General features: G+C 40.3%; 1 protein-coding gene across 1 annotated transcript in view; it reads right to left on the bottom strand.

The window, feature by feature from the left end:
* CTNNAL1 (catenin alpha like 1) overlaps positions 1 to 23,005 on the bottom strand; it is a 72,074-nt gene that overhangs the window by 11,096 nt on the left and 37,973 nt on the right. Inside the window, exons 8-12 of the mRNA XM_087721940.1 lie at positions 21,471 to 21,557; positions 17,857 to 18,015; positions 14,976 to 15,068; positions 14,071 to 14,221; positions 948 to 985 (exon numbers count right to left, since the gene is read on the bottom strand). Of these exons, the coding sequence (XP_087578066.1) occupies positions 948 to 985; positions 14,071 to 14,221; positions 14,976 to 15,068; positions 17,857 to 18,015; positions 21,471 to 21,557 (528 nt within the window). The remainder of the gene's footprint in view (positions 1 to 947; positions 986 to 14,070; positions 14,222 to 14,975; positions 15,069 to 17,856; positions 18,016 to 21,470; positions 21,558 to 23,005) is intronic.

Here is a 23,005-nt window from a genome sequence, read left to right on the forward strand (position 1 = left end):
TTCAAGCCTTTTTCAAGTTTGCAAACAAGACTGAAAAAAATAAATCTAGATCAGTATTTTCCAACCTTGGAAATGGTTGGCTGGAGAATTTTGGGAGTTGAAATCCACATTTCTTAAAGTTCCCAGGATTGGGCAACACTGATCTTAGATGTGTTCAAAGTCATTTCAATAGAAAAACACTGTGTTCATGCAGGCCCACTTTTGTCAAATCATTTTGGAGTTTATATAGCCTTATTCATAACAGTAATAAAATCTAACTTATTAAAAACAGATTTCAAATGATCCAGGCATTTTCTAACAAGAGAGCTGAGATCTCGGCACAAAAATATACAAAGCTAAACATTTTTTTGTATCAAAAGCTACTACTACAAAGTAATTGGAAAAGGTTCTTTTTAATTTTGATCAAAACCCTATGTGATATTTTGTAATAATTACAATAGCCGTTAGGCAATAAGATGGATGTATCTTTAAAGCTTTGAAATAGATCATATATTATTTACCATTGTTGCAGAGAGTTGACATTACAATAAAGAATAAAGGAAAAAGTTTTGAAGGACTGGAAATAAAATACTGGATGGCAACTGTAGTGTGAATTTCCTACATTGGTCATCTTATCTCCTTCCAATTCTATGTTTCTATCATAAATACAGAATTCAGACATTTCCCTTAGCACTCTTATACAACTATTAATATGGAAAAGAGATGTTTGCAGAATTCAGCTTTAACGTTAGTGTTCTAGAAAGATTAGTCTTTGATAACTTTCCATTGCCTACAATGCTATGTCATTATGTGATTGATTTACTTTTAACTTAGTGTGATATACAAACCTCCTTACAGTGTTACATCTGAATCAGGCCAGGATAGCTTGTTAAAGAAATGTGAATATGTGGAGTGAACAATTGATGAAAAGTATAAAGAAACCACCAGCCCCACAAAAATGAACTTACCCCAGGTTTGGGTAGTGACAAGTACGCACGCTTCTCCCCTAAAAACAATACACCAAAATTGATTATGTAGTGTACTTCTTAAATCTTCTCTCCAGTTTTGGAAAAGTCATCATATAAAAATGTACCTTACCCTTTATTGGTTCCTCTTCATAGATCAGACAGGTTCTGTATTTTGCCATGCATAGCATTGTAAAAGGGGAATTTTAATACTGCCTATATTTGCGCTTACGGAAGGCATTGACACATTCACCAGAAACCTTTCCTTTTAGTTGATAACATTTGTACAAAAATCGTTTTATCTTTCTGAATGCCAAGAGGAACAGCTAATTGGGTGTGGACAAAGCCTATGTACAAGGTCTAGTGTACACGATTAAAATCAAGTAATCTCTGAAGTAAAGTTCAGATTTTGTAATAGTACGAGGAACCATTTGCTTTTTGATAGGACTCTGACATTTCTTCCATTGAAATCAACACCGATATGTACTTAATGCTTTTTAAAAAGTTTTTGTTTTATTATATTTATCTTACTCTAAGTGTCCCAAGTCAGAATGCATGAGTTACCCTTCATTTTAAAATACTGAATGATGGATTAAAATCAGCTACAGTATTTTCAGTCGAGTGGATACTTAAGGTTAAGTCCAATATTTCAGATGTTTTGTAGAAATTAATGGGAATTTAAATTTTGATCAGATGATATCAATATTTTTTTTCCATAAGAATCACTTTTCCAATTCTCTGTGATGCAATTCAGGTCAATTCAGACAAGTACACCAATCAAAATTTCAAAATCATCTTTCCGTGACCCGTCAAAACCGCAGTCGACAAAACCGCGCTTGACGAAAGCGCATACCTGACGTCATCAGCAGCGCGATGAAAAAAATTAAAAATTAAATTAAATTAAAATTAAAATAAAATTAAAGCAAGCCGATTAACATAAAGGTAAGGATTAGGTTTAGGTTTAGGGTTAGGTTAAGGGTTAGGTTTAGCGTTAGGTTAAGGGTTACCGTTAGGTTTAGCGTTAGGTTAAGGGTTACCGTTAGGTTTAGCGTTAGGTTAAGGGTTAGGTTTGGGGGGGTTAGGGTAAGGTTTTCGCTTTAATTTTAAATTTACCGCTCACAGCGCGATGTTTTCGTCACGCTGTGATGACGTCACGTACGTGCTTTTGTCGAGCGCGCTTTTGTCTACCGCGGTTTTGTGGTGGAACCCATCTTTCAGGTTTTCCAAATCACTTTTCAAATTTTTCTATGAGGCAATTCAGGTTAATTCAGACACAAGCATAGTTCATTCCAACCAGCATTCATTATTAAAACCAATATTTGAACTCTCAGTTTCAAAAGCCAACCAATATTTTACCTGACTTCATTTTTCTTCTTTCACTACTTATCATTTCTCTCGTACATTGTTTTCTAGGATTGAATCCCATTTGCAAATATGGTTTTCACTTCAGACATCATACCAAATCATAATTTATGCAAAATAATTTTCAAATAAATATCAAAGTATGATTGATTCTGAGTTGCCTGAAAAAAGGGTTTAATCATTCTGGGGGGGCCCAGACTGTTGGGGGCAATATGCTAACGTAGTAAAAGTGCTTAGAGAGGGCTGCAAAGCACTGTGAAGTGCTATTGCTATTCAAAATGTACATCTAACAATAGGTAGATAAATAGGTAAACTTCCATAGCTGCTAGTAATTCGTAATTGTGACCCGACAAATGCGCGCCGACGAAGCCGCGCCCGCCATCAACAAACAACATAGTGGGATGCGAAAGCAACGTTATAAAGTGTTAGGGTTATAACGTTGTTTTCGCATCCCATTGTTGTTTGTTGATGGCGCGCATATGCGGGTGCGGTTTTGTCGGCGCGGTTTTGTCGGCGCGCATTTGTTGCGTGCGCATTTGTTGGTGAACCATTAATAATGGTCCTTGTTGATTATCAATACTTAAGGTCATATTATTTAGAGAATTATCATGGCATCCAGATGTGATGTCTGAGCTTGCTATTTAAATTTGAAATAACTTGGTCTGATATTTAAATATCCATTTGAAAATCATAGGTGATTAGAAATACAGAGAAATTTAAGATCAGCCTAGCCACTGTTTGTCAAGAAATAAATCCCATTTTTCTTTGGTCATCACAAAAATGCAAAGACTAACACTTCTTGCCAACTTTAGAGCCAAGGTGGCGCAGTGGTTAAATGCAGCACTGCAGGCTACTGCTAGATCAGCAGGTCAGCGGTTCAAATCTCACCGGCTCAGGGTTGACTCAGCCTTCCATCCTTCCGAGGTGGGTAAAATGAGGACCCAGATTGTTGGGGGCAATATGCTGACTCTCTGTAAACCGCTTAGAGAGGCCTGAAAGGCCTATGAAGCGGTATATAAGTCTACTGCTATAATCTAATCTATAACTTGATAGACCGCCATGGGATTTGCCATTGGGGGAGGGGGGCTGTCAACCAGCTTGCATTTACAATCACAATATCTTGCCATGAGAGTATCACAATTTGCAACTTTCTCAGATAGCTTCTGACAAGCCGCATCAATTAGGGAACCCAGATTGTCTCGCATAATTTCACTTAACAACTGGGGTAAAATGATAATAGAATTGGGTCGAGTCATATGATGGCTTAATGAATGCATTACTTAGCAACCAGCACTCCAATCTCAAATACACAATGTACATCAACACACACACCATATGTATATATTATACACATACAATATTCATATATTATACACATATACACAAACAGAAATGTGTGTATGTGTACATGAGTACCGTATTTTTCAGCGTATAAGACGCACCCTTTTTCCTCTAAAAAGGGGCTGAAAATCTGGGTGCGTCTTATACACTGAATACAGCATTTTTTGCCTCCTGAAGCCCTGCCCCCTTTGGAAAGCTGTTTAGTTAGTGTGGTTGGTGAGAATTGCATTGGTTAAGTGCTGTGCCAGCAGAAACAAAGTTTTAGGTGCTACAGGTTGTCAGCGATTTCCTTCTCCAGCACATGGATAAATACACCTGGAAACATCTATCTACCTACCTACTCTCTCTCTCCCTACCTACCTACTGTATTTCTCTCTCTCTCTTCCCCCCCTCTATCTACCTATCTACCTACCTACCTACCTACTCTCCCCCTATCTACTGTATTTCTCTCTATTTTTCTCTCTCTATCCCTCTCCCTACCAACCTACCTACTCTCTCTCTCCCTATCTACTGTATTTCTCTCTCTTTCTCTCTCTCTATCCCTCTACCTACCTACCTAACTACTCTCCCTCCCTATCTCCCTACCTACTGTATTTCTTTCTTTCTCTCCCTCTCTATCCCTCTACCTACCTACCTACCTACTTTTTAAAAAAAATTGCCTCTTCAAAACCTGGGTACATCTTATACTCTAGTGCGTCTTATACTCCGAAAAATACGATATATAAGTGAGTGGGCATAGTGAGTATAGTACACACACGTATACACACACACACACACACGTTGAGATAAATGTCATATATAGTGATACCAAGTGACAGCAACATCAGGGACAAGTACGAGAAGCTGGAGAAGCCTGAGGAGGAACTAAGAGAGGATGTGGAACATTACCCATCTGGATGAGAAAAGGATTTTTTGTTTATACACTCACACGCATGCACACACATCTATTCATCCTCGAATAGAAAACTAGCACTATATTTGTATGCTATCTGAGAGTGGAGGTAGAAAGCCAGCAGGGAAATATAGGTGTCCGAGGTCTTAACTCTCAATTTTTTCCCCCTTGAAGTCTAATAGGGTGTTGGTTTATTTACAAGGCTGATATAATTATATCTGACTTATGCATCATCACCAAATACATCTGAAGGTTCCAGGTTAATTCAAAATCTGCATTTCCGCAAGCAAATTAAGTAATGGTTTTTATTAACGCATATGAAGGCTAGCTATATGAACTGTTCACATGAGATAGAAAAAGCCTTGTTACCAAAAATCTTTAAATGCAACTGTTCTATTGAAACATGTTTACCAGATGGTGCACCATTTGCAAAGATCGAAGTTGACATTCTTCTCTTTCCCTTCGCCACATATTATTATTATTATTATAGAAATTCATTCTTTCAAAAGTCGGGGAAATGCATTATGTTTCACACATGATGGAATATAAGGCAGCGTATGCCACCTTCCTTTTTTTCTAATTATTCCCTCGAAACGAGACCACACACTGTTTCCATGTAACAAGAAATAGATTCCTGCCTGGCCCAGCCATTCTGTCTTCTACTCCTCCACAAATAAAATATTTAGAATACCAGAAGAACAAGTTTTTAAACCTCATGTTTTTTTGACTGGGGGGAAAAAAAAGAACAAAAAAAAAATCATGGCCACCTTGAACTTGCCAATGTCCTTTTTTCAGTTAATATTAAACCTCAAGTCATTCAGTAGAAAATATGTAAAAGTAATTACAGCTACATATTTCATACCATCTTAATTTATTCCTGGTTTCTGCCAGTCAATGAGTGTCTTTAAGACCTGCAAATGCCGTGGCACGACAAAACCACGCTCGACTAAAGCGCGCCCGATTAAATCGCGTCGCTGACATCATCAACAGGGCGACAACAGTGAGCGCGGAGAAAGAAGGGCGCTTTAAATAGCGCTTTAAAAGCAAGCCAATTCAAGTTAAGGTAAGGGTTAGGTTTAGGGTTAGGTTAAGGGTTAGGGTTAGGTTTAGGTTAAGGGTTAGGATTAGGTTTAGGGTTAGGTTAAGGGTTAGGATTAGGTTTAGGGTTAGGTTAAGGGTTAAGTTTAGGGTTAGGTTTCCGGGTGTTAGGTTTAGGTTTCGGGGTTAATTTTAGGTTTAGCGTTTACAGCGTGCTTCTGTCTCCGCGCTGTTGTCGCCCTGTGATGACGTCAGCTACGCGGTTTCGTCGAGCGCGCTTTAGTCGAGCGCGGTTTTGTGGTGGAACCGCAAATGCAATGAAGCAATTTAATATATGGGCAAAAGGAAAGTTAAGAAATGCGACTTGGATAAGATTGAGATAAAGAACTTTATAGAAGGCCAGGGTGAGGTATAGAAACAATTGAGGATTAAAGCCATTACATTTCTGTATTTCCCATGAAGTAGAGAAAACAAACCAAAATGGAGCCAACATGATTCATTGTAAAACTGAAATTGGTTTATTAGAAAGTGTCCAGCACATCCGTAGTCTTTAACCATCATCAAAAGCAGAGGGCTATTGTCTCAGACATTAAAACACAGTTATTCATTACATGCCAATATCAAGCTCAATATTTTAAATTGGCAATTTAAAAATGATGTTACCATAAAAATATAGTATGTGTAAACTTAGGAGTTAAGTGGAGTGGGTTAGCTTGGGCATAGCCTCAACTGTCATCCTGATATGCTAAATGCATCTATCTCTTAATCAAAATATTAAAGATATACCTCCCCTTATCAAGAAAGCCGTCCCATATCTTTTTCTATAGAAAAAGGCAGAATCAATTACTATGATACAGAAAATTTTAAAATATCTAGGAAAATAATGTGTTTTGGTTAATAAAAATATAACCTAATTGTCTGCCAAGGTATCAGCTAATTAAATATGCTGTCCCATTAATTTAAATAGGAAACTTACAACACCCCTGAGATGTCAAGGACTTAAAATGGATCATTCTGTAAGTAAATTCTCTCTCTTTAAAAATTCTCTTTTAGCAATAGCAATAGCAGTTAGACTTATATACCGCTTCATAGGGCTTTCAGCCCTCTCTAAGCGGTTTACAGAGTCAGCATATTGCCCCCACAGCCTGGGTCCTCATTTCACCCACCTCGGAAGGATGGAAGGCTGAGTCAACCTTGAGCCGGTGAGATTTGAACCGCCGAACTGCAGATAGCAGTCAGCTGAAGTGGCCGGCAGTACTGCACCCTAACCACTGCGCCACCTCGGCTCTTTTACCTAAGTTGGATTGATGTGGTGGAATCATCAGCTAGAGTAGACAGGGGAGTACCGTATTTTTCAGAGTATAAGATGCACCGGAGTATAAGACGCAGCAAGGTTTTGAAGAAGAAATTTTTTTAAAAAAAAGTTTTTGCATTCTGCAAACCGTGTGAAAACAGGCCCTTTTTTTTTCAAAAAAAAAAAAAAAAGTCATGAATACCCCTTAGGAGGCTTGTAGAGTGCTCCGGGGGGGAAGTAAAAAATGGCCCAATTTTTGGCGAAAATGGGCCTGGTGTTTGTCAAAAAAAGAGCATGGATAGCCTTTAAGAAGTTTATAGAGTGCTGCTGGGGGGGGGGGGGAAATAACCCACTTTTTTGCTCATTTCTGCCCTCCCCAGCCCCAGGAGCTCTCTGAAAGCCTCCTAAAAGCTATGCACAGCCATTTTGGTGAAGGGAGAGGAGCTTCGGGGGGCAAAAATGCTGTATTCAGTATATAAGACATCCAGAGTTTCAGCCTCTTTTTTGCGGGGAAAAAGGTGTGTCTTATACTCTGAAAAGTACGGTAGCTTGAAATCGCTCCATGGAAGGAAGCGGCTGAGGCTAGACAATTTAAGCCAGGGGGAGTCAACCTTTTTATACCTACCGCCCACTTTTGTATCTCTGTTAGTAGTAAAATTTTCTAATCGCCCACCGGTTCCACAGTAACGGTGATTTATAAAGTAGGGAAGTAACGTTACTTTATAAAACTTATAAAGCAGAGTTACAGCAAACCCCTACCGCCCGCCATGAAAGCTGGAACGCCCACTAGTGGGCGGTAGGGTCCAGGTTGACTACCACTGATTTAAGCCTTTCTCAAGGGTATACAGGGAGTCCGGTGAGATTATTGTAAATATATGTTTAACAATAACGAAACAGGTGAATGAACATCTCACTAAATTTTGGAGGCTTCTGTATTGAGTTGAGTTGAGTTGATTGGTCTTGTATGCCGCCCACTCCCGAAGGACTCCGGGCGGCTTACAATAAACAAGGGAAGGGGATAAATAAACAAAACAACACTTTAAAATACGCAACATTCACAGTTACCGTGGGGCTGGATATTTCACGAGCAGCCAGGACTAGGTGGCTTTGCGGAAGGCCGGGAGGGTAGTAAGGGTCTGGATCTCCACGGGGAGGTCATTCCAGAGGGCTGGAGCTGCAACAGAGAAGGCTCTCCCCCGGGGAGTCGCCAGCCGACATTGGCTGGCAGATGGAATCCGGAGGAGACCTAACCTGTGAGATCTAATCGGTCTATGGGAGGTAATTGAAAGGATTAGCCAGTTATAAGTTGTTATCCAGGGGATGCCCAAATGTGTTAACAGCATGCATTCTTCGGGAAGCCTCCTTCCATGTCCTTTGACAAGAAAGTCATAGAATGGACCTATGGAAAGCTACGAAGAACCAACCCTGGATGGAAGCAATGGAGGAGCTGGCACCCAGGTCTAATGAAAACTGGGAAGTATGGAAATAATTTAACAGGCTGTGTCTCTGGGAAGACCCAGAGACAAATGTGACTATTCAGTAGCTTCTGCTCTTTGCAACTATGGTAACATGCAGACAACAACACATATGTATATTTGCCCTTTGTGTCCTGATTAGTGTATGCCCGAGGACCTCGCGGCGATGTGACACAACACAATTAATGTTGCTAGTTTCTGTTTAATTTGTATGTATTTTAATTTTGTATTTTATATTTTAAATTGTATGTCATATGATATGTCTTATTTTGATTGTGAAGCTTCTGATACGAATAAAACATAAACAAACAGCAATAAAGAAACTACTTTAGCCAATTATTCTGGTTCTTCGCACTTTGACATTAATCTCACCAGTACTTTCTCTTGGGAACAGGCCAGTGGTGGGATTCAGCCAGTTCGCACCCATTCGGGAGAACCGGTTGGTAACTTTCTAAGCGGTTCGGAGAACCGGTTGTTGGAAGAAATCTTCTTTTGGTTTTTTCCCCGCTTTACAGGGCTAATCCTGTAAGGAAGGCAGGAAGGAAACATTCTGGTGTTGTTTCTAGCCTAATCTTTATTGCCCTGCTTACAGAAACTGCCTCTCTGGTTAACCCTTATTACATTGTAGCAGCTAAAGCGAAGCGCCCATCGACCTGAGTAATGTTGAGTTGGCCACGCCCACATGGTCAAATGACCCCTAAGCCCCGCCTGCTCACCTGGTCAAGAGCCAAGGTGGCGCAGTGGTTAAATGCAGCACTGCAGGCTACTGCTAGATCAGCAGTTCAGCGGTTCAAATCTCACCGGCTCAGGGTTGACTCAGCCTTCCATCCTTCCGAGGTGGGTAAAATGAGGACCCAGATTGTTGGGGGCGATATTCTGACTCTGTAAACCGCTTAGAGAGGGCTGAAAGCCCTATGAAGCGGTATATAAGTCTATTGCTATTGGTCATTAGCACAGAGAACCGATTGTTAAATTATTTGAATCCCACCACTGGAACAGGCAGATAAAGGCTTCAATAGTCTTCCTTCTACAGAGTGACTCCAAGCTAGATCAGCTTTTTACTCCCTCCTCTACTCTAGCCAATGATTCCAACGTAATTAATCAGTACACCAAAAACCTCTAATCAGTGAAATTACATTAGGAGCCACATGTATCTTCCTGCAAAAAAAGGAAGGCTTGCGGTTGATGTCAAGAGCCGAGGTGGCGCAGTGGTTAGAGTGCAGCACTGCAGGCTACTTCAGCTGACTGTTAGCTGCAGTTCGGCGGTTCAAATCCCACCGGCTCAGGGTTGACTCAGCCTTCCATCCTTCCGAGGTGGGTAAAATGAGGACCCGGATTGTTGGGGGCGATATGCTGACTCTGTAAACCGCTTAGAGAGGGCTGAAAGCCCTACGAAGCGGTATATAAGTCTAACTGCTATTGCTGTTGCTAACTTATACCACGGAGAAACTGCACTTGTTGAAGTTTTTACATTGTTTTTAAGAGCACATGAATCCTATTCTCCTAATACACTTATGAGAAAGTCTTTTTAAATACGACTGTCTATTTGTGAGGTCATATCCAGGATGACAAAACATCCAAGCTAACCTTGACTTTTACAGGGTTTAATTGATACAAAACTTCATAGTATAAACAATTAAAATTATCTTCATAATGAATTTATAACTCGAATTCAATTTACACTATTCAACATACATTTAATTCTGGTTCAGTTGCTGCTCTTGGCTGCCTCCATGCATTCATTTGCTCCGAATCATTCTAGTCTTATTCAGGCAGTTGCCTAAATGTATGAAAAGATCAGCAAAGAGAGAGGAGTAGGCCTGTATCGCATTGATAGCTGTCCTTGTGTAATAATTATACCCATGTTCAAGTATTCACAAATACAGATCTCCTATAGGTCCCCTACAGATCTCCTGCCTGAAAAAGAAAAGGCTAGGTTGCATGGCTTTATTCTCTCGTATACAGAACCCACCCCACATATTTAGACACTGAGTTTATCACGCTAAGCATTTAGACTTATTTTATTACAGGAATCCACTGTTTTTATTGTGGATTATAACCCATGTCTAATGGTGCAGCAGAATGGAGATGAAAATTCAACAAGCCTATTTAAACCCAGTCAGAATATAAAAACATTCTCTGAAACTAAATTAAGGATCGTGTTGATAGGAGATCAGATACTAGATACTTAGCAAATCACAGAAAATGTGACACAGCAAATTATCCTCTGAGATGGAAACATTTCCCTGAATTTAATACTTTATGACCGTGGCACGACAAAAGCGCGAACGTCAAAAGCGCGCTGACAAAACCGCGGTGCTAAAACCGCGATGTCAAAAGCGCGCCGACAACAGCACGCTGACAGAAGCGCGATTTAAGTTAAGGTAAGGTTTAGGGTTAGGTTTAGGGTTATTTTTAGGGTTATGTTACAGCGCGCTTCTGTCGGCGTGCTGTTGTCGGCACACTTCAGCGCTCATTCGTCGGTGCGGTTTTGTCACTGCGGTTTAGTCAGACGCGCTTTTGTCGTTCGCGCATTTGTGGTGGAACCCTTTATGACAGCAGCCCCCAAACCTTTTTGGGTGCCAGGGACCGGTTCAATGGAGGGTATTTTTATTTTTCATGGATCGGGTATGTGTGTGGTTTCACATGGATGGTACTTCGCTCAGTTTCGGTGTCCGTCCGCAGCCCGGAGGTTGTGGACTTCTGCTGTATATCATTTTCCTAAGTATCTTTACTACATTATAAAAAAATACCTGGGTCTTAGCACTGTATACCTATGTCCCACAAAAACAAAAACACAGGCCTCATTTTGGCAAGAGGTATCTCATTTTTGCTTTCAAGATGAAGATAAAAATGAGGATAAATCAGCATGCAATGTCTAATAGGTCTCGACCAGGGACGTGCAGTCAGGGGAGGCAGAGCCTCACCACTGTCATCATGAAAAGAAAAGAAAAATGTAAAAGGAAAAAGGCTGAGCTAGTTGCTGCCAGAGACACAGTGGATGACTCTGCTTAGTGCTTAACTGTTTAAAAAAGCCTCTAAAAAAGTGCCCTCTACAGGAGGAGGCGGGAGAACGAGTTGCCTCATCTAGTCTGACTTTATGATCACTCGAGCAGAGCTAAGCAAGGGTTAAAAGCCGAAAAATTCCTGACGTAGATGAGGCACGTCGTTCTCCTGCCTCCTGTAGAGGGCATTTTTTAAGAGCCTTTTTTAAACAGTTAAGCAGAGTCATCCACACGGTGACTCTGGCAGCAACTAGCTCAGCCTTTTTCCGTTTACATTTTCTTTTCTTTTCATGATGGCAGGCAAGAGCAGAGTTGAAATCCTCTCTGAAACAGCTGGAAAAGGTACGTGTGTGGGTTGGAGGGAGGAGGAGGAATTCAAACTTCATCCTCAAGTGTAGCTCCCTCCCCAAGTGTAATTTGATTGCATGCAGAGCTACGTTGCCTTTTCAAACACACACACACACACACTCACACACACACACCTGGATAAAAGTATGCAAGCCCAGCTTCGCCGATTACAAGTTTGAAAAGGTAACGTGGCTCCACCTGCAATCAAAGGCTCAGATCGGAAGGCAGCAGGGGAATTGTGGGGGGGGGATATGGCAGAGGAGCTGCTTTCAAGCCATTGGAAAACATATCCAATCCAACTTCTGTGTTTGTGTTTGTTTGAGATTGAGTGAGTAAGAGAGGGATCCAACTTCTCCGTGTGCGTGTGTCTGTTTGAGAGAGGGGGGAGGGAGGGAGGAAGGAGGGGGAGGGAGAAGAAAAAGAATGAAGGACAACTTTTTCGCAAAGGAGAAAAACAAATGCTGTCGCTTTAAATCGGAACTGAGCATGCCTGGCTGTGGAATTCTGGGAGTTGAAGTCCACAAGTCTAAAAAAATTTGGAACCCCTGTGTCAGTGCCTCACCAGCCATAAACCTCACCACACGTCACTGGTCTCGACCCATTAAAAGCAGTATGCTAGAAAGTGAGGGGCATAATCAGATATGTATAACTGCCTCCTTAGGCATTCTGCAATGGCTTTATAAGTTAAAAGCTACTGTTACTTGCCTGATTTTTCTCTAATGTCAAGCCTGGTACTGTACATGATTTTGCCTTGAGTGATTATGTTCAAGAAAATTCCCCCAAAAGAATCAATTCAGCAAATATAACATTTCTATCACAGAAAGAATGGCAGAATTTAGTGTTCTTTTCTGTAGAACCGAAAAGCCTTCTGAAGAAAATTAAATGAAGCAGAGGAATGAGAAATCTCCCAACAAATAATGCTACAGTGCCTCTGGCAAGGATGTTAAGAAACAGATTTGCCCTTTATAGTTTTCTAAATGCTACACTTTAAATACCAGGTGACTTACCACAGAATATAGGCCAAAAGTTGTGGGCAGTCATCACACAGATCCCATCCAAGCAGAAACGGTAGCAGTTTAAAAATCAAATAGCTAAATTCACTACATTGTGAAGTCAGCAGAGAGCATAAAATATATATATATATATAAGGGTTTCTTTCTTTTGCGAGAACACTAGACAGTTCAGGTCAGACTGAAAGAAGAACTTTTTATGTTTCCATCATCCCCCTCAAAAAAATTTTTTAGCTGCTTTGAATTATGAATCACTTCCTTGAATACTTGAAAATGTATTGCTGATCTACACAATAACCTCATTGTATAACAAGTTCTATTCCTTTCAAATTCTTTTACAAAAGAACTCTATTCCTATTAAAATGGTGGCCTTCGACTGCAGTACTGTGATTCTTAAGAGAGATCGTTAGACATGGCAATAGCAATAGCAGTTAGACTTATATACCGCTTCATAGGGCTTTCAGCCCTCTCTAAGCGGTTTACAGAGTCAGCATATCGCCCCCGCAGTCTGGGTCCTCATTTCACCCACCTCGGAAGGATGGAAGGCTGAGTCGACCTTGAGCCGGTGAGATTAGAACCGCTGAACTGCAGATAACAGTCAGCTGAAGTGGCCTGCAGTACTGCACCCTAACCACTGTGCCACCTCGGCTCTTAGCAACCTTTTTTGTAATATATAAATGAAAGAGACAACTGAACGCATTCATGTAGCACACACCTAACTTATGTAGACCTATCAAAAGTGCACCTATATGATCTTAGATGTTGGGGAAAAATTGTAGGTCTGATAAGCAGAGATTTTTCTATTATCATACAAAAGGAGAAAAAATGAAGCAAAGGTTGAAAATCACTTAACTAAAAGCAGTAAATATGCTTTTAATTAGACGAGACTGTTCTTTCTAGTCTCACGGGATTCCACTGAAATTGAAACCATAAAAAGGTTCAGTCTCAGCATGATATTCATTATCTCCTTGAAAAATAGGAGGCGAGATTGAATTATTATCTAAATACTTAAGTGCTTTTGACTTTAAGCTACATCACAGGTATTCTAATATTTGCTAGATTGATAACTATGAACTGTGAACACAGGGTAGACACATTCCAAGGATCTGCCACGTTACTGATCAGTTTTGGCTGTTTTTATGTTTTCCCTCCATAGTTAATATATTTTAGTGTAGTCAACACCGAAACACCTACAGAGTAGCTAAAAGTGTTAAGTGGCATCGAGTTGTAGTTTGTTGGCTTTAGGAAGAATGTGGATAATCACATCTCATAGCGAGAATGCTCAGAATATGCGTGCGCTGTAAGCTGTAAGCTTGTGTTTAAGGACATAGGTTGTCGGTATTTAGGAACAACCTGCTCACCTCGTCTTCCTTCCAACACATCACTGATTTCTCTTAAGAGCAGGGACATGTCACTCAGCTGAGATTCCCAAGCCTCACAGAATACATCCAGATTTTCTTTTGCAATTTTACTGGAAGGATGCAATGTCAGAGTTTCAGCAGCCGAAATTATCTGAAGGGAACAAAACAGGCTTTGTCATACACATACAATTGTGTATCAGCATCCATCTCTCTACAGGACAAAAGGTAAGCTGTGTCTCATTTGTATTAAAAAAAAAGAAAGGCTGTATAGCATTTACTAACAACAAAGCTTTCCAAAAAATAAAACCCAGGAGACTTTTCATAGGGAATGCTATTGTGCTATATATTGTATTGAGCGAGTGGCCGTTTTAAACAACGTAAGCGGAGAGAATATAACTATTGTAAGAAATCTTACTTTCAAGAAGATTTTGAAAAGCATTATTAACTTATTCTTCTGGTGTAGGGAAGAAAGTCTTCCAACAGAGTGAAATGGCTCTAAAGAAGCATTTTATTGATTATACTGTCAGGAATAGTTACTGTGAATCTGGCATCCTAAATCATGCCAGCCATGATTATTGTTCATTAAACATAATTTCCCATCCAGAACCTTCTTTGAAGATTTTTTTTTGTTTTGCTACTATTAGAAATACTTCCTAAGTATTTAGGAAGTCTGTAAGTATGTTGAACTTAAAGATACTTTAACACTATTATTCCACGCCCAATATACATTTTCCATTATGAAATTCTGATCTATTCTCAAATATTGATGGAATATTGACCCGTTTCCATATGGGAGCAGTAGATATTATGGACTAAGTTTTCAGTTCTAATTTCCCGCACCTGAAACTAAAGGATTTGAAACAGAATTCAACTGGAGCAATTTAGTCATGTAAAATTATAAATACCTGAGGCCCAGTCGCACGAAAAGTATCTTCTGCATGGAGGCAAGTGATTTCAAGTGGCTCTGTTCCAGAGACATGTCTCAACAGATGGCATATCTATACAGAGAAACAAAACAATCCAACGTAATCATAAAGCCTGTGTATGAATTGTGGAATTCTTAGGGAACATATATGGTGGATACCGTGGCACGACAAAACCGCGCCCGACTAAGCCGCGCCCGATTAAACCGCGTCGCTGACATCAACAGGGCGACAACAGCGAGTGCGGAGAAAGAAGGGCGCTTTAAATAGCACTTTGAAAGCAAGCCGATTCAACTTAAGGTAAGGGTTAGGTTTAGGTTCAGGTGGGTTAGGTTTAGGTGTTAATTTTAGGTTTAGCGTTTACAGCGTGCTACTGTCTCCGCGCTGTTGTCGCCCTGTTGATGACGTCAGCTACGCAGTTTTGTCTAGCACGGTTTTGTGGTGGAACCGTGGATACTCAATGAAAGTCTTGAATATACAGGAATTTATCTACAGGTTTACTCTTGGTAGAAAGCTGGACACCTGCCTGATATCTAAGCTAGAGGATGCTTAAGTATTCCTCTGCCAATCATTTGTCATTTGAACTCGTCTCTCCAATCTTGAGCTAAATAAGCCAAGGGATATTTAGCTGGGACAAAGATTGAAGGGAAGCAGTCAAAGCTAGGAAACCTCCTCCCTGAAATTCTACTTCTTGCTTTTTTTGAAGCTACTTGATGACATCTGGAATCCATTTCTACAATCCACAATCAACATTTCTACAATCAACAATCCACTCAGGATTGTTAAGAATCAGATGGCATACCAGATTAATAAATTATTGTTACTGTTATTGTTATAGCCAAGGTGGCGCAGTGGTTAGGGTGCAGTACTGCAGGCCACTTCAGTTGACTGTTATCTGCAGTTCAGCGGTTCTAATCTCACCGGCTCAAGGTTGACTCAGCCTTCCAACCTTCCGAGGTGGGTGAAATGAGGACCCAGATTGTTGGGGGCGATATGCTGACTCTGTAAACCACTTAGAGAGGGCTGAAAGCCCTGTGAAGCGGTATATAAGTCTAACTGCCATTGCTATTGCTATTATGATTGTTTTGTTCCGTAAGCATGCTTATTTCTCCTTTTGTATCAATAGTATGAAAAATATGGTAGGATTGGTACAACTACTACTTGCATTTTAGAAATCAATCAACTGTTGGTTTTAAGAACAGATACTCCAAGGCTCCAAGCAGCTTTCACCAGAAGGGTGTTCTGAAGAATGAAGCAGGAGCATTAACATAGCACTTCAATTCCAAAAATCTATTATTTGGGGGGAATTTGTTCTTGCCAGAGTTGGGGATATTCCCTTTTACTTCCCTGGGTGAAAGGGAGAAGCTGCAGTTGGTCTTTAAATGATATGGTAGGTTAAGGACGAAGAAGTCAGCTGGGCCAGTATAAAAATTAAATGCTGTTTTAAATTACCACTGAATGTTTATCCATTAACATAAATTTACTATGATATTAATAGAGAAATGATAACCCTAGTTAGGATAAATAACCAGACCTTAGAAATGCTAATATACATTCTGGGTGATTGTCAAGTAGAAATGTTATTATTTCTTAGATTGTGTTAGATGTCTTATGTTTATTTTCTTAGCACGTAACTAACTAATTTGGGATTGAGGGAAAAGTCCTATAAATCTTATTATTAAATCATTGTTTAAAGACGGTTATAAAGTTATAATATTGTGTGGGCCTGGAGAGGAGAGGAGAGATAATCAGTAAATAACCTTTAGTTAACTACAATAATAACAATGAAATGTTAATGGACAATATTTAATGATACATGCAGGTGTGCTACGGGGGGGGGGGAGGGAGAGAAATGCTTAGATATCTTACTTAACCAAATTAATTTTAGAATATGTCATAAAGGTGTAATGTTATTGGAGATCTATTGAAATTGCAAATGAATGCCAGTAGGTGGTTGTGTCTTCTAATATAAATGATTCCAGATTAAAAACATGTTTAACCAATGGTAACCAAATGAGAATTATGGTTACAGGGATAGTAAAATACATAACTTTTCTTTCTTGACTTAAAATGTACAACATGATTTGAATGAAGTGTATGTAAGGACTGTGGAAGAAACGCACGGAATATATTTGTAACCAATCGATACGCTTTCAACAAGATGCAACGAAAGATTATTTGTTCTTCGTATTTTTTTTTGTTTAACTAAAACAATAACAAAATTTTCTCAAAAAAATAAAATTAAATGCAAATGTAAACTAAATACAGCTTATCTGATTATTCCCTGTGGTAATAGTAATTCCTGACACATTAAGATTGCAATTCAGCAATATTTTTTTTATGAAGGGAAAGAAAACTGGGGGCACACATATGACCATTCAAAGGGTATTCCTGTCTAAGGAACATGATCAGCCACTCAAATCTCCCAGCCGACTGCAGTAATCTTCATGGTAGCAAGCAGGGGTGGGTTTCAACCGGTTCGCGGCGGTCCCTGCGAACCGGTTGGTCGGCGAACCAGGAAGTAAGTAACTTCCGGGAACGGCGAAGGGCGTGCCCGCCCACCCGCGGTCCTTACCTGGTTTTGACGAGTTCTGCGCTTCTACGCATGCGCAGGACGCATACAGCGCCTGCACGATCCTCCAGGAGCAGCTGGAGCGTCGCGCAGACACTAGTACGCATGCGTGCACCGCGCGCCTGCACGAGGACGCTGCCGGCCCCATTCCAACCAAACCGGTTGGAACGGGGCGAGAAACCCACCCCTGGTAGCAAGCAATTACTAATACCGCTATTAAAGAAAAAAAGAATCAACAAAGTACCGTAAATAAGCAGAATTTAGGTCTTTTTAAACATAACCCAAACTTACCTCGATCAATTGGTCTTTCTGTTCAGAGAGCTTATAGCTGTGCTCTGCAATGGCTTCTATATTTCCTTCCACGCCGCAGGCTTTCAGCGCTTTCAAAGCAAGGTGATCAGAATGAAACTTTATCAGGTCTGCTGCGACAGATATGGCTGCACACTGGAGCTTTGATAGTGGAAAAAATTAACACAAAACAACGGGGACTTGGAGCAAGTAGTAGTAATTTCCAGGCAATTAGAACATCTGCACAAAAGCCATTGATGTTTCTATTTGGGAATTTGGCATAGCTGTTCAACATTTTTTTTGTGGGCAACGTATTTTTTCTGAACTGGTATTGTAGACTATATAATGAAGCTCAAAAAAAATTATGAACAATAAGGAATAAATAGTCAAAACTCATTAACTGCATTTATATAGAGAAGAGGATAAAGCTGCTTAACCAAGAACTGATGTAACTGTGGCTTAGTTCACAGAGTGTTAAACAATAACAAAAAATTCAATAGGGCAAGGTATACAGTTAGGACCACAACTGAACTCAAAATTTATGTTGCTAAGTGAGACATTTGTTAAGCGAGTTTTGTTCCATTTTACGACCTTTCTTGCCGCAGTTGCTAAGTGAATCACTGCAGTTGTTAACTTAGTGTTGTGGCCCAGCAGGAGCCGTTGGAGCTGCCACCAGACTCCGACAGCGAGGGGCCCTATGAGTCGGCTTTGGAGGACCCTGGACAGGGTTCTGACTCTGAGCAGGGCGCAGAGAGGCTGATTGGCCACCAGGAGGCACCTGAGCCTTGGACCAGTGGGGAGGAGACAAGGGAGAGTGAGCCGGAGGCCAGTAGTGAGTTGTTCCTGGATGCACGCCATCGAAGAGCTACTAGGCGTCAGGAACAATTACGCAATTACAGGAGGTGATTGTACTCAGCTGGTGGTCATTAGGCTCCTCTCCAGACTATAAAAAGCTACTTGTGCACACGCCCCTCTTTGCAGAAGTCAACGCAGGATTGAATGTCGGAGGACATTTACTGTGAGCTTGGCAGACTGGATTGCTGCCAAGCCTTATCTGTGTTTATTGCTGCCTGAGTTTGTCTGAGTTGCTGCCAAGGTCCTTATCTGTTTGTTCTGCTTGGCTTTCAGCCACCGAGGTTTTGGTGCCTTGCTATTAAAGTGCATTCCAGTTAAGCTTGTCTCGGCATTCATTACTGGACGGAGGAGGGGGTCAGAACAACTTAGTAGCATGGTTGTTAAGTGAATCTGGTTTCCGTTGACTTTGCTTGTCAAAAGTCACAAAAGGGGGATCACATGACCCTGAAATACGGCAACAATTATAAATATATGAATCAGTTGTCTGAATTTTGATTACCTGACCACGGGGTTGCTGCAAAGTGTGAAAAATGGTCATTAAATCACTTTTTTCAGTGCAGTGTAACTACAAACGGTCATTAAATGAACTGTTGTAAATTGAAGACTATCTGTATTAAAAATCTCAAACATATATGGTTGTTCTGAAGTAGTAGTTGTTCGAAGTAGAAAAAAGATGAACTAATATAGGGCTTATGGAGCAAAGCATTTCCAGTTTGAATTTACTAAACCATTTATCATTTCTCTTCTGGCATCCTATTAGACCTGTTAGTCCTACATATCAGCAAATGATTATATTATCTGATAGGCAGAGATCTCGGATGCAGACTTGAAAACTGCTTCCTGATAACAACAGTATTAATTAAAAAAAATATCACAAGTATCTAACCCTCATGGTCGCAAAGATATATATGAAAAAATGTGGGTGACACTATAAAAATCTGAAAAGGCCTGCATTGAGAAGAGTAAGAACATTTATAACATTTCTGTTAGGGGTTAGGTTTTTTGGGGGTATTGAAGGCTTCCAGCAAAAAAGGAAAATGTGGGCAGAATAAGAATTCACTGAAGTAGGTCTCATAATTAATTAAAATATTTCTAGTGCAGAATTTTGATTAATTGTAGTGTTCTTCTTCAGCATTGTTTGTTCGTATTATTATTGTTCATAATTCTTGCAACAATCTTTGCTGCTATAAACAATTTCAATTCAATTTCAATTTATTAAGTTTGAATGCCGCCCTATTCCCGAGGGACTCAGAGCGGCTAACAATAAAAAGGGAGGGGATACAAAAAATAAAATTAAAAATAATAGTTCAAAATTCTACAACAGCCATAACCTCGAGTGGGGCTGGATAGTTCAACAGCCCCAGGCCTGCCAGAACAGCCAGGTCTTAACTGCTTTGCGCGAGGCCGGGAGGGTAGTGAGGGTCCGGATCTCCATGGGGAGATCGTTCCAGAGGGCCGGAGCAGCCACAGAGAAGGCCCTCCTCCGAAACAATCAATCAATCTGCCAGAAGAAAGAACAGGATTAAGAAAGGATAACCCCGACTTTATCCTGGCTCTTCTCCCAGAAGGGAACTAGGTGATCTGGAATAAAATCAAAAGTATGCTAAATAATCTACAGGGTAGTACATAACACCTGGGGCAGAAAACCAGGCTTATAAGAGGCTTTGTCACAAATTCAGAGGATTTCCACGTAGGCGATTATCCGCCGTAGAATTCACTCTAATTCTAAAAAACAGCAATGGTGGGTAACACAACTGTTGTACTCTTAAGGACAGTAAGGCTAAACGGCTTCTCTGCTTTTGTTCTTTTCTTAAACAAGTCCACTCATTTATAGCTTGGGAAGGGAATGAAAGAGATTTTGAAAGTAATCTTTCAGAAATGCATTGTGAATTGTTATGTCTCTTTTTGAGAATTTTGTTTCTTCCAGTTTAAGCAGGAAACTATGCCATCAGTGATTCAAGGTCGGAGGGCCACAGCAAAGGCTGACAAGGCTACCCACATCTATGCTGCTCATAAACTGGACTTGTTCTACTCAAAACAACCTGCTGGTTAAATGACAAAGTCAGACAGTTGGAAAACCTGTTATATCATTATATCTCTACTGAGATTATAATAATTCATTCTGAGGAAATTACACATAACTCAAATATAGTCCAGATTGTACTGGGTTCTAACCAGTGGTGGGTTTCAAAAATTGTTCGAACCTACTCTGTGGGTGTGGCCTCCTTTGTGGGAGTGGCTTGCCGCCCATGTGACTGGATAGGAGTGGCTTCCGCCCATGTGACCGGATATGAAGATGCCGACGACACTTGTCAGAACCACCTTAAATTACCTCACACACAGCACTGGCATGCATAAGAATATGATGTAAACTTGTTTTTTAAAAGGCATCTTTGGTTTGCGTTAAAACAACTTTGTATTTGTAAGCCGCCAGGAGTCCTACGGGATTGGGCGGCATATAAGTTTATTAAATTACGAATTAACTTCAACACACGCAATGTTCTGATTGCACCCCAAACGCAGTAGTCATCCTTACCTTTCACAGAGGCACTGAGTTTTATAAATATGAGCATGATAGTGTAGAATAATCATATCCAAGGACCAGTGGTGGGTTTCAAAAAAGTTTGGAACCTCTTCTGTAGGTGTGGCCTGCTTTCCGGGTCCACTGGTGGAACCTCTTCTAACCGGTTCGGTAGATTTAATGAACCGGTTCTACCGAATAGGTGCGAACTCGTAGGAACCCACTTCTGGTTCTAACTTACCTCTCTTTGAAGCTCATTCATGCACTGGCACATTTTTAGAATGGATATTTCCAAGTCCTCTGTGACTTCTCTTTTCTTCTGATTTTGCTAAACAAAAACAATTACAAATCCCACAAATTCATGACATTAGACCATTTGCTTTTTTTAAAATAATATCTTAAAATAAAATAGCAATTTTATCTGGAAATAAAGGCTCACTGAACCTTGAAATGTGGCTTTGAAAAGATATGCCTGATAGAGGTGCATGAATTCTACATTAGTTCATATATCATGCTGAACCATGGTTTAATCATGGTTTGTTGACTAAGGAACAACTGACTGATTTACGCAGTGATGAACAATGTGCTAAAATCAAACTAGTTTATGGTTTAGTGCAATATGAGAACTCAATAAGTTTCCATATGAATAATTAATGACAATAATCAATTTTGTTCTTATTTCGCAAAATTTGTCCTTAAGTATATTGTTGATACACTTAATATGGACAAGACAAATGTGGCAAGTTTAGCTGGATTGATACATCATACTAATCCAGTGTTTGCTTACATAGTTTTCAAACTGTAATAGTTGTGTTCATATATCATACTAACCAAAACCAAACAAAGCAAACTTTAATTTAGAAGAACATGGGAACCCAACCATTGTAATTTATAAACAATGGCTTCACAGGTTAGCATACAGATAGATATACTTCTCTAATATATGGTATGTTCTAAAGCCAATAAAATATATTTAATTTGTTAAGCAATATTGCAGATAGGTTACAATCTATTTTTCAATGACCATTCAAACTAGTGATAGCAATAGCAGTTAGACTTATATACCGCTTCATAGGGCTTTCAGCCCTCTCTAAGCGGTTTACAGAGTCAGCATATTGCCCCCACAGTCTGGGTCCTCATTTCACCCACCTCAGAAGGATGGAAGGCTGAGTCAACCTTGAGCCGGTGAGATTTGAACCGCCGAACTGCAGCTAACAGTCAGCTGAAGTGGCCTGCAGTACTGCACTCTAACCACTGCGCCACCTCGGCTCTGAACAAGTGGTACTTATAACAGGTCCTTAAGAGTTTCCACTGTGGCAGTGTTTTCATGGTCACATGTTTGACATCTAGGTTTTCGGTGCCCTGCTCACAATTATGACATCACAATGAGCACAGTCATATGATCACAATTTCTAATGTTCCCTGCTGGCTTCCCACAAGCAAAATCGAGGGTGAAATTGACAGGATATCAGTTTGCGTACTGAGCCCTGTGGTCACTGCTTAACAATGACAATTGGGACTGTCAGAACTGTTGAGGCTAAGTGAAACGGTCACGTGGCATAAGAGCCGAGGTGGCGCAGTGGTTAGGGTGCAGTACTGCAGGCCACTTCAGCTGACTGTTATCTGCAGTTCAGCAGTTCTAATCTCACCGGCTCAAGGTTGACTCAGCCTTCCATCCTTCCGAGGTGGGTAAAATGAGGACCCGGATTGTTGGGGGCGATATGCTGACTCTGTAAACCGCTTAGAGAGGGCTGAAAGCCCTATGAAGCGGTATAT

Source organism: Thamnophis sirtalis, unplaced genomic scaffold, assembly GCF_051295495.1.
Source record: "Thamnophis sirtalis isolate CommonGarterSnake01/CBP01778 unplaced genomic scaffold, rThaSir2_p1.2 scaffold_8, whole genome shotgun sequence".
NCBI lineage: Eukaryota > Metazoa > Chordata > Lepidosauria > Squamata > Natricidae > Thamnophis > Thamnophis sirtalis.